Source organism: Haliotis rubra, unplaced genomic scaffold (assembly GCF_003918875.1).
Source record: "Haliotis rubra isolate DU_JTF1 unplaced genomic scaffold, ASM391887v1 Scf1350, whole genome shotgun sequence".
Taxonomy (NCBI): domain Eukaryota; kingdom Metazoa; phylum Mollusca; class Gastropoda; order Lepetellida; family Haliotidae; genus Haliotis; species Haliotis rubra.
This window is the reverse complement of record NW_025765282.1, coordinates 43537-58575: the sequence shown is the minus strand read 5'-3', so window position 1 is coordinate 58575 and position 15039 is coordinate 43537. Positions and strand designations below refer to the sequence as shown.

Here is a 15039-nt window from a genome sequence, read left to right as displayed (position 1 = left end):
TAACGGTGACCTGTTCTAACTAGCCCCTACAAAGACATCATGGAACATGTAACGGTGACCTGTTTTTATCAGCCCCTACAAGGACATCATGCAACACGTAACGGTGACCTGTTCTAACTAGCCCCTACTAGGACATCATGGAACATGTAACGGGGACCTGTTCTAACAAGCCCCTACTAGGACATCATGGAACATGTAACGGGGACCTGTTCTAACTAGCCCCTACTAGGACATCATTGAACATGTAACGGTGACCTGTTCTAACAAGCCCCTACTAGGACATCATGGAACATGTAACGGTGACCTGTTCTAACTAGCCCCTACAAGGACATCATAGAACATGTAACGGGGACCTGTTCTAACCAGCCCCTACAAGGACATCAGGAAACATGTAACGGGGACCTGTTCTAACTAGCCCCTACTAGGACATCATGGAACATGTAACGGGGACCTGTTCTAACTAGCCCCTACTAGGACATCATGGAAGATGTAACGGGGACCTGTTCTAACAAGCCCCTACTAGGACATCATGGAACATGTATCGGGGACCTGTTCTTATCAGCCCCTACTAGGACATCATACAACACGTAACGGTGACCTGTTCTAACTAGCCCCTACTAGGACATCATGGAACATGTAACGGTGACCTGTTCTAACTAGCCCCTACAAAGACATCATGGAACATGTAACGGTGACCTGTTTTTATCAGCCCCTACAAGGACATCATGCAACACGTAACGGTGACCTGTTCTAACTAGCCCCTACTAGGACATCATGGAACATGTAACGGGGACCTGTTCTAACAAGCCCCTACTAGGACATCATGGAACATGTAACGGTGACCTGTTCTAACAAGCCCCTACTAGGACATCATGCAACACGTAACGGGGATCTTTTCTAACCAGCCTCAATAAGGATATCTTGAAGCATGTTTCAGGGACCTGTTCTAACCAGTCCCTACACGGACAAGAGGTTCTATATACTGCCTCGCTTTGTCTTGTAAATTACTCACTGTTCTATACACTGCCCTGTTAGTAAGGCAGAACTACCTGGGATTGTTCTATACACTGCCCTATTAGTCTGGCCGAACTTTCTTGGATTGTTTCATACACTGCCGGGTTCACCAATGCTCACCTGTGTTGTGGGTAATGGTCAGCTTGCTGATGGTGAAGGTCCTGTTGAGTATCAGTGTCCACACTGCACTTGTTCCAGACGAGTCCGAGATGTCCGTGCACTTGCTGCTGGAGTCACTTCCGGATACCGGAATTCCAGAGTCTGATCCCCTCGGCTGTCTCTGCGTGGACAGCAGCGCTCCTTCAGCAGCATTGACTGAAAATATAGGATGATGAAACCTGTAGAGAGCTGAAACATGTAGAGAACTGAAACATGTAGAGAACTGAAACATGTGTCTTATCTTATGCTGGCCCCTCCCTTTGTGTTCTCTGTCGGTCAGTCTATGAGCTGTTATACATTGATTGCCTTGCTGTATTGTACTGTTATTGTCGGGTGGCCTGGTCGCTGAAACTAGTGATGCATAGTGACTCAAAACATCATCAGTTAACATCGCCACCGCTCCACATCAGCGGAGTTTTCACATGCAACATATGTTATATGGAAGACAGTTTCTCAGTATAGTACAGATGTTAGTACTTTGGGGGTTGGTCTCATTCAGGATTCGAACCCACAGTCAGGTGGCGCAGTGGATTAGATCGTTGACTTTGTGAGTTGCTGATTAGGTACCTCACTCGTATGTAGACGACTGCTAATCACCTGACCTATACGTCAATAGACAGAAGAACGTTTACAGCTATATAGGATTCGTGCTCGATTTCTTAGAGGTCAGTTTCGATTCTTCTGGATCAGGGTTGGTGGAACCTGTCCCATAGTCTGCTCATCATAGACTGGGACACATTGAACCTGTCCCATAGTCTGCTCATCATAGACTGAGACACATTGAACCTGTCCCATAGTCTGCTAATCATAGACTGGGACACATTGAACATATGTAGCAACAGATGCTGACTCCTGCAAGTTTCCAGCCTGTCGATAGCAAGACGTTCAGACGCTCTGGGTACCGCTGCTTGTTCATGCACAAACAATGAAGAAAATCAAGTCAAACCATAAGTGCATTAGACATAGAATCAATGACATTGACAGAATAAAACCGTTCAGCCGACCTTCCTCGAAAGTACCCAGACCAGGAATGACATCATGCAGGATTGCGTGGCCTGCTACACGCTGCACGTGTGTACTAACCGAAGTCTTTGTGTAGAACATGTTAGTCGTCAACACTTATTTTTTGTGATATTTGATCCATTTCTTCTTTGTCTCATCTTCTGGGAGGAGTATATCTCCTGACTATAATGCTGAGTTCGCTGGGGCGATGAGGTAGCCTAGAGGTTAAAGCGTTCGCTCGTCACGCTGAAGGCCCGGGTTCGATTCCCATATGGGGACAATGTGTGAAGCCCATTTCTGCTGTCACCCGCCATGATATTGCTCTAATATTGCTAAAAGCGGCGTAAAACCATACTCACTCACTCACTCACTCATTGAGTTCGCTCGGTGAGTATTACCGCTAGGACTCACTATCGGCAAATGATAGTTGATGTGAACAACAGCCTGTCCTTGTTCACGTTTACCTCAGGTGATTGGTCTTCTGTTTAACAACTGTCTCTGGTGACGTATTTAGTTAGTTCTAGTTTATGTTAATCTCAGGTGACAGGTCTGGTTCTGTTTAACACCTGTCTCTGGTGACGTATAAAGTTAGTTGTAGTTCACGTTTATCTCAGCTGATTGGTCTGGTTCTGTTTAACAACTGTAGTAGTATATACAATTGGGGTTTTGGACCAGTTCCAACAAAAGCCTCTGCAAAGCCTTATTTCACAGATAAGGCTTTAGTCGGACCCTTAGCTCTTGCTACCATTACCCCTACTATAAAAAAGTTTGGGACGATAGCGGGATACGAACGCACCTCCTAGCCGCACCGGGGGCATGGCTGGAGTGTGTTGGTATCCTGGGATTGCACCATCCAATACTGGGCTGCGTCTAACGTGCCGCTATGCCGTGTTGACTGGAGGTAACACTGTGCCGTACGGTACGATCAATAATTCCGCTCTTACAAACCCCCTACCTAGCCCATCCCTCAAGTAGTACAAGTTAGGCTCGTCTGCTTTCATGTCCACTTTATCTATGTTGTAAGTTTTGACTGACCATATAGGATCGGTGGCTCGCTTACGGCTATCACCCTCGTGTTCCCCAGGCTGGTATAGATACCTAACTAGGGCCCTATCTGGTATCTGTTTCTCTTTTCTACGCAATGGAGCAGCCGACTCTGCAACTATTGATTTTAGTTTGATAGCGTCTGCCGGTTTCTTATCAGTGAGCCGGGTGACTTCATGGTTGATTGCCGACACCACCTTGGGTAACCTCACGACCCATTCAGTCGATTGTTTTCCCGGGGTTGCCATCTCCCTAGCATACTGATGTCCGAATAAGCGCTCAGCCAAAGTCCTATTAAATCTCTCAACTATGGCTTGGCTGCGATGGGCTCCGGCCGTGCCACGCCTGACCTTTGTATCATGTTTGGCTAGCAGTTGTGACACGGCGCCCATGAACTCCGGCCCGGGGTCAACTTGCAGCTCTGTTGGCCATGTCAGCGGACTGCGTTTGTATATGCGCTCGAATCCTCTGGCTACCTGGGCAGAATCTTTCGTGGTCAAGGGCTCGGCTTCCTTGTAGCGACTGGCTACGTCCACTACGGTTAAGGCATACTGGTACCTCTTGTCGTGGGGTAGGAACAGTAGGTCTGCCTGGTGAACGCTATTAGGTATGTTAATACCGAACCTCCTTCTAGGCACGTAGCGTGGTGCCGGTAAACAGATCTGCCACAGGGCTTGTTTTTCAAGCCACGCTTTGGCTTCCTCCGGGGGTACTCGCAGCGCCATTTTAGCCAGCTTATCTACAGCGCTAGCTCCTTTCCAGTACCCACGTGGGCTATAGTAAATAGCCTCAAACTTTCTCTGGTTCCGTGACATGTCGCCTACGTACACCTATGTTCTTGGTTCAATTTTCTCATGCACGTACGCGTACGTGTTTATCCCATCAATAGCTATCCAACGTTTAGTGTCCATCGGCGACAGGGACGTCTTGTTTATAGTAAGTCCGTATATCTTATGCCCATCACTTCTAAGTGTGTTCATTTTATGCCTAAAGGTACGGGTCTTGAACAGGGCTTCCTTGAATCTGGCGTGTTTGATGTGTTGTTTAACCACGTACTTCTTAACACCCTTAGCCTTCCGGATCTCACCATTGTCGGCCTTCAGTATGGAATACATCTTAGGCCTCAAACCTATGTACTCGGCTATGGGCGTGCCGGCACACTCGTCCTTCATCTTACCCAGGACCTTTTTATTTACCGTACTGTGTATGGCATGGGCCTTGGGGTAGTCGCTGGTGTCATACAAATCGAGGTGTTTTTTCATGTCCTCGTACACGTCCTCGGTTCGAATCTCCATCAGCAGGGAATCCATGTCAGTGTACAGCACTTCACACCTGTCGTTGTACTGTTTCTTAAGCTCGTAGTAAAAGTCGTACATCAGGTGTTTGGATAAATCGAGGATGCTCATCCCCACGTAAACAGGCCGGTTGAATTTTATGTGGCTTTTCTTCATGTGTAGGGCAACTAGGTCATCGGTGAATATCTTGCTACGGTTGAATGCCGGACTGGCTATCAGTCTCCTGAGCTTGTCTTCCTCATTCGACCGAACCAGCTTCATGGTCACGCGTTTCCTAAGGTTCTCCATAGTCTTACCAAACACCGAGTTGTTCATGAGCTTGTAGAGATTTTTCACAAAGTCACTGGTGGCAAGCTTTCGGAGGTCTGTGTTCATTCTGATGTAAGGCTCCATCCATGGGCTCTGGTTGAACACGAGCACCCTGTGTATTTTGGTCAGCCTCATACCCAACGATATGTACAGCTGTAGGTTGCGATAGTGAACGATGTACTTGGTCTTATTCATTAAGTTAGGCACAAGTTTTTCAACGTCTGCCACCCGCCCACCTAACAAGTTATGTTGGTACTCAGACATCCAGTCTGGGTTAATCCTCATACGTTCGGGGGCTAGGGGGTAGCTGTTGTGTGATGTGTGTAATGCCTTGGGGTATTCCAAGTCAACCTCATGGATATAACCTTTGTTCGAATCTGGTGTGATGCTCATAACATCGAAATCGGACGATACCCATTCGAATCCCCCTGTGGGTAGATACTGGCTCATAGCCCAGCCGTACAGGTTGTTGGCGTCGAGGTAGAGAATGTGATTGGTTGGCTTGCTAGGGTCGTAGCCCTTCACGCATTATTGATTATTTGCTTTTCGCAGTATCGTTTGGTTGCCATGGAGATCCCACCTCGCATGCCTTTCTCAATGAATAGGTGCATGTCATAATCTGTAAGCAATTCCAACTTAACTCCGGTCTTTTTAAGCAAGGCATCCCACGACAGACCTGGGCTGGTGTAATACCATGCGGGGTCGAGTTTATACTGTTTGAAACATGTCCGCCTAAACGTCTCAAACACGTCGGCTAACAACAGTACATCTGTCCTCAAGTACAGGTCGTGATAGTCACCCAGGGTTTTACAACCCAGTTTATCCCATACATTAATAGCGTGCGAGTAATCGTCTTGGGATATTTCCGAGTCTGTCAGATTGCTGTAAAATTCTCTGATGGGGGGTAGTCTGGTCTCGGCGAACTTGGGCCAACTATCCATGTACTCATAGGGGTACACACCCTTCCTCATAAGCAGGGGTCTAGTCTCGGCGTCTGTGTATCGATCGGTAATAGGGAAGGTATCATTGGCCTTGACCAGACTGTCTAGTGAAGACAATAGAAATTGTACTGAATCTATAAACCTAAGACCGTTTAAGCTGAAGGAGATGTATCTCTCCATGTTGTTGGGGATGCACGTTATATTACCATCGATTTTCGCAATGGCCAGCATGATTAAGTGAGAGTCAAACCCTCTCAAGTTGTGAAAGACAACGGGAATGTTTATTGTCTTAGGGTTGATTCTAAGCTTGAGGTTACACGCGCTGTGAGCGGCGCCTCTATACTTACCGGTTACGTGGCAGTGATCTCTCACGGAATCCCCATTCAGTGGTGAGTCACACACGTGGCAGTTAGTGCTACAGGCGTGAGCTAGCCTGTCGGCTTGGGTCATACGCATGGGAGCGACCCTATACAGTGCATTCCTAATAATTTTTTCTTCCTCCTGCAAACACTTAAGAAACCTTTCTTTTCTCTGTGTACCGATTGGTCATACAACAGCCTGCTAAAGTGTTTTATCCAAGCGTAGTGGTACTTGTCACCTCTCTGGATCATGAATATATTGATAACGCGTTTTCCACCCTGTCCCCCCAGTTGGGGTTCCCCCAATGGGCTGACTCTGTGCACTATTGTTGTGTTACCTTCGTGCCCAAAGACATTTATAGCTAGATTATTCTGTTTTTCTATTTTAGTGATCTGGGAAATGGGGGTTGGTTCATCTATACCATCCCAGTTGAGCCCATCGTCTTGGGGATAGCTAGAAAGCCTGTCTGAATGAGTGTCAGCTGGAAACAAGGCTGACCTGATAGCTACCCTCAGGCAATCGTCTCCTCTATTCTTGACATTGACCATGGCATGTTTTTTCCTATAGTAGGGGGGCAAGTCTAGGTATGACCCGCCTCTGAACGGCACGTAGTTAGCTATGTCTAGATAGACATTATCGATTTTATCTACAGTCCACCCAGACCCCAAGTGTGTGTAGCGTTCTAGGTATTCCCGTATCTGCTGAAAACTGGTATCGATTGATGCGTCAATGGTCTCTGTATGCGTGACAACCTCTTGTTTACCTCGGAAGTAAGGCTGAATGTACTCAGTGACCCCATTCCCTGCCTGCTTATCGAGCGACATTTTCACTGTGATTTGAAATTTGATACTTCCTAGACTGTTTAGTTCCTGGTTTATTTTATCAACTATCAGAGGCTTCATATCTATAATATCTATGTTCCTATCAACATGCATGCGCCAGCCTCTTAAATAATTACCTACAGCGCGCTCAGTGCGCACGAACTGTAGGTCAATAGCACTATTCTGCCGTAATAGTTCTACAAGCTGTGGTTTCCTCATACGGGAATATCCCCCTAACCCCAAATCCCGTGCCTGAACTTTCAGTTGTTTTACAGTGGGAGGTTTTGCTACGGGGGCATGTGATAACAATGCGATTAACCCGGTTCTCCCCAGGTTTGAATAACCCGTGAATCCAAGCTGTTTTGCTTGAGCTTTTAATTGTTTTACCGTAGGAGGGGCTTCTAAACCTAGTAATTTCAACAATGCTGGTTTGGGCATTCGAGAATACCCAATTACACCCCTCTGCCTGGCGACCCGCTTAAGTTCACCAACAGTAGTCATAGTTGCGTACACACCTATGAAGATCAATGTCTAATTGGGCCGCCGTAAAGGTAAAAAATCTAGATACACTTTATCGATTATTCCCTCGGCCCACCCGGAACATGCGCAGTATAGTAGGGTGTTTTGAATTACTTGCAACGAGTCGTCAACAAGTATATCTATATCCCCATGCACATCTACTCGCCCCCCATCAAAGTAATTCCAAGTGTGCCCAGCCCATGGCACATCAAACCCTACTTTTACCATGATTGTAAACGAGCACCCCTTATATAGTTCACTAACAATCATGGGTTTGAGGACACTGATATCTATACTTTTCCCAACATCCATCTGCCAGCTTCTCAGGCAACCTTCCCTGGGCTCAATTTCCACAAACATAGCTATACGTAGGTGTGTATAATCTCTAACTGGGCCACTGTCAAAGGGAGGTAACTCCTCCAGCCTTACACTGCTATCTTGAGAAGTCGCCTACGTTCTTTTATGTAGGCCTTTTTATTCTCGTAGATGAGATGATGTCTGACTACGTTCGCCCCGTGAGCTTTACATAAGCAGTAGTGCCCTTTAACCCCTATACCACACACAGAACACGCGTAGTTAGGGCTTCCCATGTGGAACCAACAGTACCCCCTAGTCCTGCATTTCCTACCAAAGGCTTCTTTCTTCCCCATAAGTATGTATTCGCATCGGTATGGAGCAGGTCTCATGTTTAGCATACTTATATGGGTATTTAGTCTAATTGTTTCGCAACCAACGCAGTCGCTGCTATACCCAGCGCTATGAATACCAGTTCACGGTCCATTTGTCCCTTGGATGGTGTGTAGTACTGAGCGAGTGTGGGTTTATTCAGTGGTTCCAACCGTTTACCTGTTAATAAGAAGTATTCTCTCGCTGCGTCGTCGACATCGTGGAATGTCTGAACGGCATGGTTTTCACGCCTGAGTTGTTCGTTAATGTAATCGATCCTCTGGAGACATCTTTTAACGTACTCGGATTGTGCGGCCTGTAATTTCTCAATAGCGAGATTATGCCGCTTTCTTTCTTCCTGTATTTCAGCCGCGTGTGACTCTCGTAGTTTCGAGAAGAGGAAATTACTCCCGGAAAATGCTAGGGCATTTACTAACGCCCCACCGACCATCATGGCAATCGTAGCCATCCTATATTTACTTCATAATATTTTCAGGTAGTATCCCTTGTTTTACTAGGATGTCTTTTGTAGCCATCGCCATACCAAGGTTCATTATAAGCATACCCATATCCTGCAGGTTGAAATCTAGCTTGATAGTTGGTTGTTTAAGCACCATTTTAGTCAACCGAGCGTATTTTACGGCTAGACTGGCGACCACTGTGGCGTGGTATGCGTCGTTGACGAACGTTTTCACCTCAGACATTATGTATATGATATAAAAATATTAAATTATAACATGATATGCGGGTTGACCTCTAATTGTGGGGGCTCCCCGGAATCCCTGTGAGGGGTTCCCTCCCCGGGATCCCTGTGTCGTGTATATAACCACGAGATAACCACGGCAGCAGTTACGCCTACAGCCAACAAGAGTCGGGTCGGGTGAGTCACCCTGATAATTTTATGTTGGTTACACCACCGTTTTTTACCGGCAGCTACTCTCTTAGGATTCTTCTGCCTGGTTACTGTAGGGGTCACCTCGGGAGGGGTCACCTCCAGTTGGGTTCCCCAACTTTGGGGTCTCCCCCAGTTGTGGGATCCCCTCTGAAGGGGTCTGGGGTGGGGTCTCCTGTGCAGCATCCATCTATACTATTATTATTATTTTTCCTCTCAAATTGACAATGCTTTGCCGTAATAATCGCCGCCGTAACCGGGGCTAACAACATACCATATTTGTGGTACAGCTCGCAGCTAATAGAGCTCAAGGCGTGTTCGATAAAAGGGTCTTTCTCAAGGTCTTCCCACAAGTGAAGTCGGCGTTCCTGGGGAATGGGAAGGAATTATGACGCAATACCAGTGTATATCTGGGTCATAACCGATCCTATTGTCCTTGTCATCTCTACTCCGAGCCGGGTCTCGTATCTAGCGTACAGTTTATCGATTTCTTCAGCTGACATTTTGTGAATTTTATCGGGAGTGTAGTCTCCAAAGTAATGTTTGGCTTTGCCGCCAACAGCCAACGCCACCAGTTTCTCTCGCTTATCATCATCCACCTGTGGTGATTGGGGTACCAACAATTGTTCGAGCAGTTCATCACACTCCATCTTATAATGTAACAAGTAAGATTTAGTTTTAACTATATAATATACGATATAGGTGAAACAGAGAGAAATGAAGGTTAAGTTGCACACGACGAACACTTCAAATATCATAGCTATAACTAAACACTAAGCATTTATACTAAGCATTGCTAAGCATTGCTAAGCATTTGCTAAACTTTGCTAAGCATTTACTAAGCATTGCTAAGCATTGCTAAGCTAAAACACCCTATAGGCTACTGGTTGGTCGGTCTTGAGCACGAGCTTAGCGTGTTTAGTTTCAGCGAGCTGTTTCTTCACACGTTCCCTATCATGTTTGCTCATCACATCGTTCTCTCTCAAACACTCCTCAAACGAATCCCTGTCCTTGCAGTGAAATAAGGCCACCCATCGCGTCTGCTCCCTGAGGTCTTTCAACACCGAGTTGAACTTCTGCGTTAGCACCCAGACGCTGTGATTTGCATGCCGGCCAGAGAAGGCCAGGTACGATAGCATGTCTCTCTTTTTTTGTTATCTCACGATTAGCGCTGCAGTCGTCCAGTATGAACAACGTCGACTCCCCTTTAAATTTCATATGGTAAGCTTTCAACCAGTCCTGCAGACGTGGTCCCGGATCGACTCTGTGTACGTCCGGGTCCGTCATCACCCAAGGTCTTTCCGTGTACGTTTTATTCATGCTCAGAGTAGGGCACATGATAACGATGTTATCAAACACATCCCTGTAGTACCCCTCCAACATATCCAACACAAAAACGGTCTTCCCACAGCCAGTCTGCCCGCACACTATGGCGCAGTGTGGGTCGCGTGGTAAATCAGTAGGCAGTTGCCTACTAGATGATGGCTAACCGCCATCAATAGATGGCTTGCACGAATCTCCCATTGTCTATATTAAGTTGCGCGTCCATAATCACGTACAGATATAATTTCAACTTGCCCGCGGGTTGAGCCTTCTTGGTAATCTGGATTGTTATCCCCTCGCTGCCGTTGTCTATACGGCCACCGCTACCGTGCAGTTTATCGTCATCTGTGGATCGCATGTCCAACCATAGGGCGTACTTGGTGGTCAGGTATTCACCGATCTGCACGGAGGATAGGTCCAGGTCTTTGGTTATGTATGGGTGTTGTTTGATGGCCGGTAGCTTTTTTATCTCATCCCATTGTTGGTATGCCCTCATACCATGACTGAACAGCTGGTTGGGCACGCCCTCTATGGTCACTTCCACCTTTTCAATCTCGGGGTTGAAAAACTTCTCGCTGTCCCTCCGGAACGGCTCGTAATCCTCGACTGGGACGACCAGGATACCTTTCATCGATCGCGCCGGCACGTTCAGGTTGATATTCCACACAGTGTCGCTCTTATCTCGCACGACTGATCTATGCCTCAGTATGCGATCGTACAGGATGGCCATCTTCCCAGAGTACTGGCTTCGAACCTGCCTGGCCAGCTCCGGGCTAGTGACCATGTCGAACTCCAGAGAGATGTTGTCTATGGCGTAACTGGCCTCATCACCGTTCGGCGTACGCACTACTTTGCTGTAGTCGTTAAACGTTAGCTCGTATTCAAGCCTATCACCCAGCTCGGCCTGGTAAAACGGCGCGTGTCCCGTGAGCAACTCGAAGTCGAGCGGAATGCAGAACTGGTTCCCGTACGCTTGGGCGATGGCCTTTTCACCGTCCGATAGCTTGTCTAGCTGGTCTTGCGTGAAGCCGTATCCAATGCGCGACCTGGTCGATTTGCTGATACCCTGGTACACGTCATTGCCACGTTCTCCCTCGCTTTTCCAGAGATCCCCGTAGCAGTGAAACACGTCGCTGTCGTCGATGCTCAGCACCTCGTTACCGCTGATCTTGATGGTGGTTTTCTTGATGATGGCTCGACCTACGTTCCGCACTAGCTCACGTTTGTCGTTGGTGGAGGTCAACGTGAGGTTGAACGCCAGTCGAACCGTGCCTGGTACAATGAGGTCATTCTCACCAAGGTTTGGGAATCTAACCAGCAGCGTTTGATTCTGGTCTATCTTGCTGGGACTGGCGCACGGCTCTGGCGCCTAGAGGCTCTCTCGACCTTCTTAAAGGATCTAGTTTTCTACCGTACATTGTTATATAAATGAAATATATAAGTTTTAATACTAAATAATGGCAGAGTACATACCTATGGATGATATGTGGGATGATATAGTGCCCAGGCATTCGAGGATGACACCACATTCACTACTCCCTTAAGTACTGAACTTGTACAGCCTGCTGTCGACGATTATTACAACGCAGTTGAAAATAGAGACAACATCAAACCGTTGGGGAGGGACTATGCCAAGTTTACCGTCGATAAGAAGGGCACGCTGCGATTGAAGGCTCACCCGGGGGTCGATATCATAAAAAAAGACGGGAAGCCGTATGCTTTGTCAACACTCACCAGTCGCCCTGGTGGGGGTCAGCTGATCCGTGATGAACTAGGCTTCATAGATTATGGCGGCGCACGGTCAAAGCTTCCCCCGAAGGTCATCCAAGATCTGCAAGCAGCCAGACCCAAAGGCGATGAAGGTGATATACCCCAACGTGCTAAAGAAACGTCGGACAGTATCGAGAAAATATTGACCACGTACCATGACAAACCCTTGCCGGGTCTCGAATTTCCTCTGAGGGAACTGCGAGGCCTAGACGAAGCCTTGAAACATGTACGCGGAGAACTCGTGAACAACATGGGGAAACTTAATGAAATCGATGAGCACATCGCTCGCGAGAAAATAAAACTCACCGAAGCGGATGGTGATATGAAACGTCGTATCGAGGAGAGAATAAAAAACTTGGAAGACGAGAGACGGACTCGGTTGGAATCCGCTTCCTCTAACCGGGAAGCGCTCCGATCACAGATCAGTAGAGTACGGGAAACCATCGATCGAGTCCTAAATGAGGACACCACGCTAGCTGACAGGATTCGGATCCTGTTCCGAGAGCAAGGCATCACCATCGCCAGCATTCTGACTGCATTGGGCTTCATCATATCAACCCTGGTGGTGTCATTGAGTGGGGGTACCCCCACGCCTGCACCAACACCAACACCCACAGGTGGTGTCAAAGAGGGATAAAAAAACACCTGAAATCCCTAGGGGAAGCCCTGGCTAAACTGGCTGGTAAGGCCGCCGAAGCCCTACCCGGCATCCTGGGTAGCATCGTTTCGTGGCTGCTGAGCGCTCTGGCTAAAACTGCCACGTGGCTTAGTCAAAACCTGTGGGCAGCCATTGTCGCCGTGGCGGGTTTGGTATACGTAGCGGCTAAGGAATTTTTAACTAAATGAGTCCCAAAGCTACCCCACCAACCACCATAGCTGTTTTACGGTCGATATGCTGCTGATTGGACGCTGCAGGCTGGGGCTGTGGGTGTGTTGGTTGCACCCTAGGCTCCAGGGGTGGCGCCACTACACCCGTTTCACAGGTCGTGGGTGGTGGGACGTGGGGGACGTTGACATCGAGGTTGACACCCAACTTTTGGCCCGCCGTGGCTATGACTATTTCGTTGTTGTAGCCCACCACTTTTTTTACTCTCAGTTGCATATCGCTCGGAGCCATGTACAACCCCACGTCGAACACGTAGTCGACTTTCGACCTGGCATATTCCAACACGTCTTGGTAGCGTTTGATGGCACTCGGGAGATCAACTGGAGCATTGATAGCATCCTCAACGTTGACAACGAACTGTTTCTGAGCGTCGTAAGCAGTCCCCTTACCTAGGATATTGGAACGCGTTTGCGTCTGCGCACCTAACAGCGCCCACACGTACGTTCGAATCGAGTCGTTTAACCTGATTACCCCGGCACGAGTGAACCCTTTCGACGTGTCCAGCATGAACTTTTTCCAGTCATCCGCTGCCCCCTGCTCGAACCTCCAGACTCGGTAATCCTTGCTGTCGTCGAATGCCATGTAACGGTCATCCCACTCGTTCGTTGTGAGGTGATGATACGACTTGTAATCCCATTCTTTCAACTTCTCGCTGGCTTCCACGAGGGGTATGTTGTGAACGATGGGGATACCCAACCCGTGGTTCGGTCCCGGCAAACGCCAATCCGTCTTCGTGTTTAGTTCGAATTCGTTGCAAATACGTTCGTAGGCCCGTCTATCGTACTGGTTGTTTACTGCGTTCCACGCCTTTTCCTGTGGGAGCGGGATGCTGATCTCTTTGAGGATACGCCTGACCTGGTAGTACACGTGAAACGTGAACACAGACTGACTCAGCGGTCCACGCCGAGTGTCGGTCAATGTCACACCACACCCCGTTGTAGCGCACCACACGGCGAAGTTAAGTTGATTCTGCCAGAACTGCATCGGTTTGTTGAACCAAGCGTGAACTACCTTAGCGTTAGTCACCGAAAACTTATACTTATCAAACACATCTATGAACTGGGCGTCGAAATACAACCCGGCAGCGACCACGATCTTCATGTGAGGGAAATCTACGTCCAGTTTAGGGTAAAACACTCCAGGGGAGTACATTTTAAAACTATTATATAATGAGTTTATATACTCTAACATGTACGTAACACTTCCAGGAATAACGAGCGGTGAGGCCGTTCAGCTGATGCACGCGATCGATAACACGTCGGGTCAACTCGAAGTCGCACTGTGCGATATCACCTACCTACCGCGATGGACTAACATCAACGCTAGCAACAATAAACTGTTCGTAGGTGGCGCTCGCAACCAGATAACTGACGGCTACTACAGCGTGTGCTCTCTAAGCGATGAGGTCTTCAAACCCCTGGGAGCCGAACTCAAGATGAACAACTCAAACGGCACAGTGGTGTTAATCAACAACGGAAGAAACTCCTTGAGGCTTGGCCGACCATTGGCGAGGACACTCGGTATGCAGCCTGACGAGATAAAACCAACGACTACCACCACAGGCACTAAGTTACCCGGCCTAGTACCGTACCGAGAGCTGTGCATTCATCTCAGCCAGGTTAGCACAACTGACAACATTCAAGGGGGTCACCCTTCCACTATACTGAGAGCCGTACCGGTGAAAACGGAGAAATACAACGACGGTAGAACTGAGTCGTTTTCACCTCGGCAGTATAAGAGGTTAACCCAGGGCAACATCCCTGAGCTGATAATATCGGTGTTAGATATAAATCATAATCTCGTGAATATAGGATACCTCAGCATAACGCTGCACATAAAATGACCAGCGCACAAGGTCCTGGAATGAAGTTGAAAAAATGCATCAATGTGGGGATCTCCGACCTCGGGGACACACGCGGATTCGACGACCCCGGAGTAGATGGTAAATTGTATGCTTTGCAACTGAAAAAACAGCATTTACAAACGCGTTGAAGTCCCCTCCAATGGTGGTACTAGCAACCTAAGTGATATAGTAGAT

At 47.9% G+C, this 15039-nt stretch overlaps 1 protein-coding gene across 3 annotated transcripts in view; it reads right to left on the bottom strand.

The window, feature by feature from the left end:
* LOC124267973 overlaps window positions 1-15039 on the bottom strand; it is a 104339-nt gene that overhangs the window by 77354 nt on the left and 11946 nt on the right. For all 3 annotated transcript variants that reach the window (XM_046702972.1, XM_046702974.1, XM_046702973.1), the window contains exon 3: window positions 1135-1329. In XM_046702972.1, coding sequence (XP_046558928.1) covers window positions 1135-1329 — 195 coding nt within the window. The remainder of the gene's footprint in view (window positions 1-1134; window positions 1330-15039) is intronic.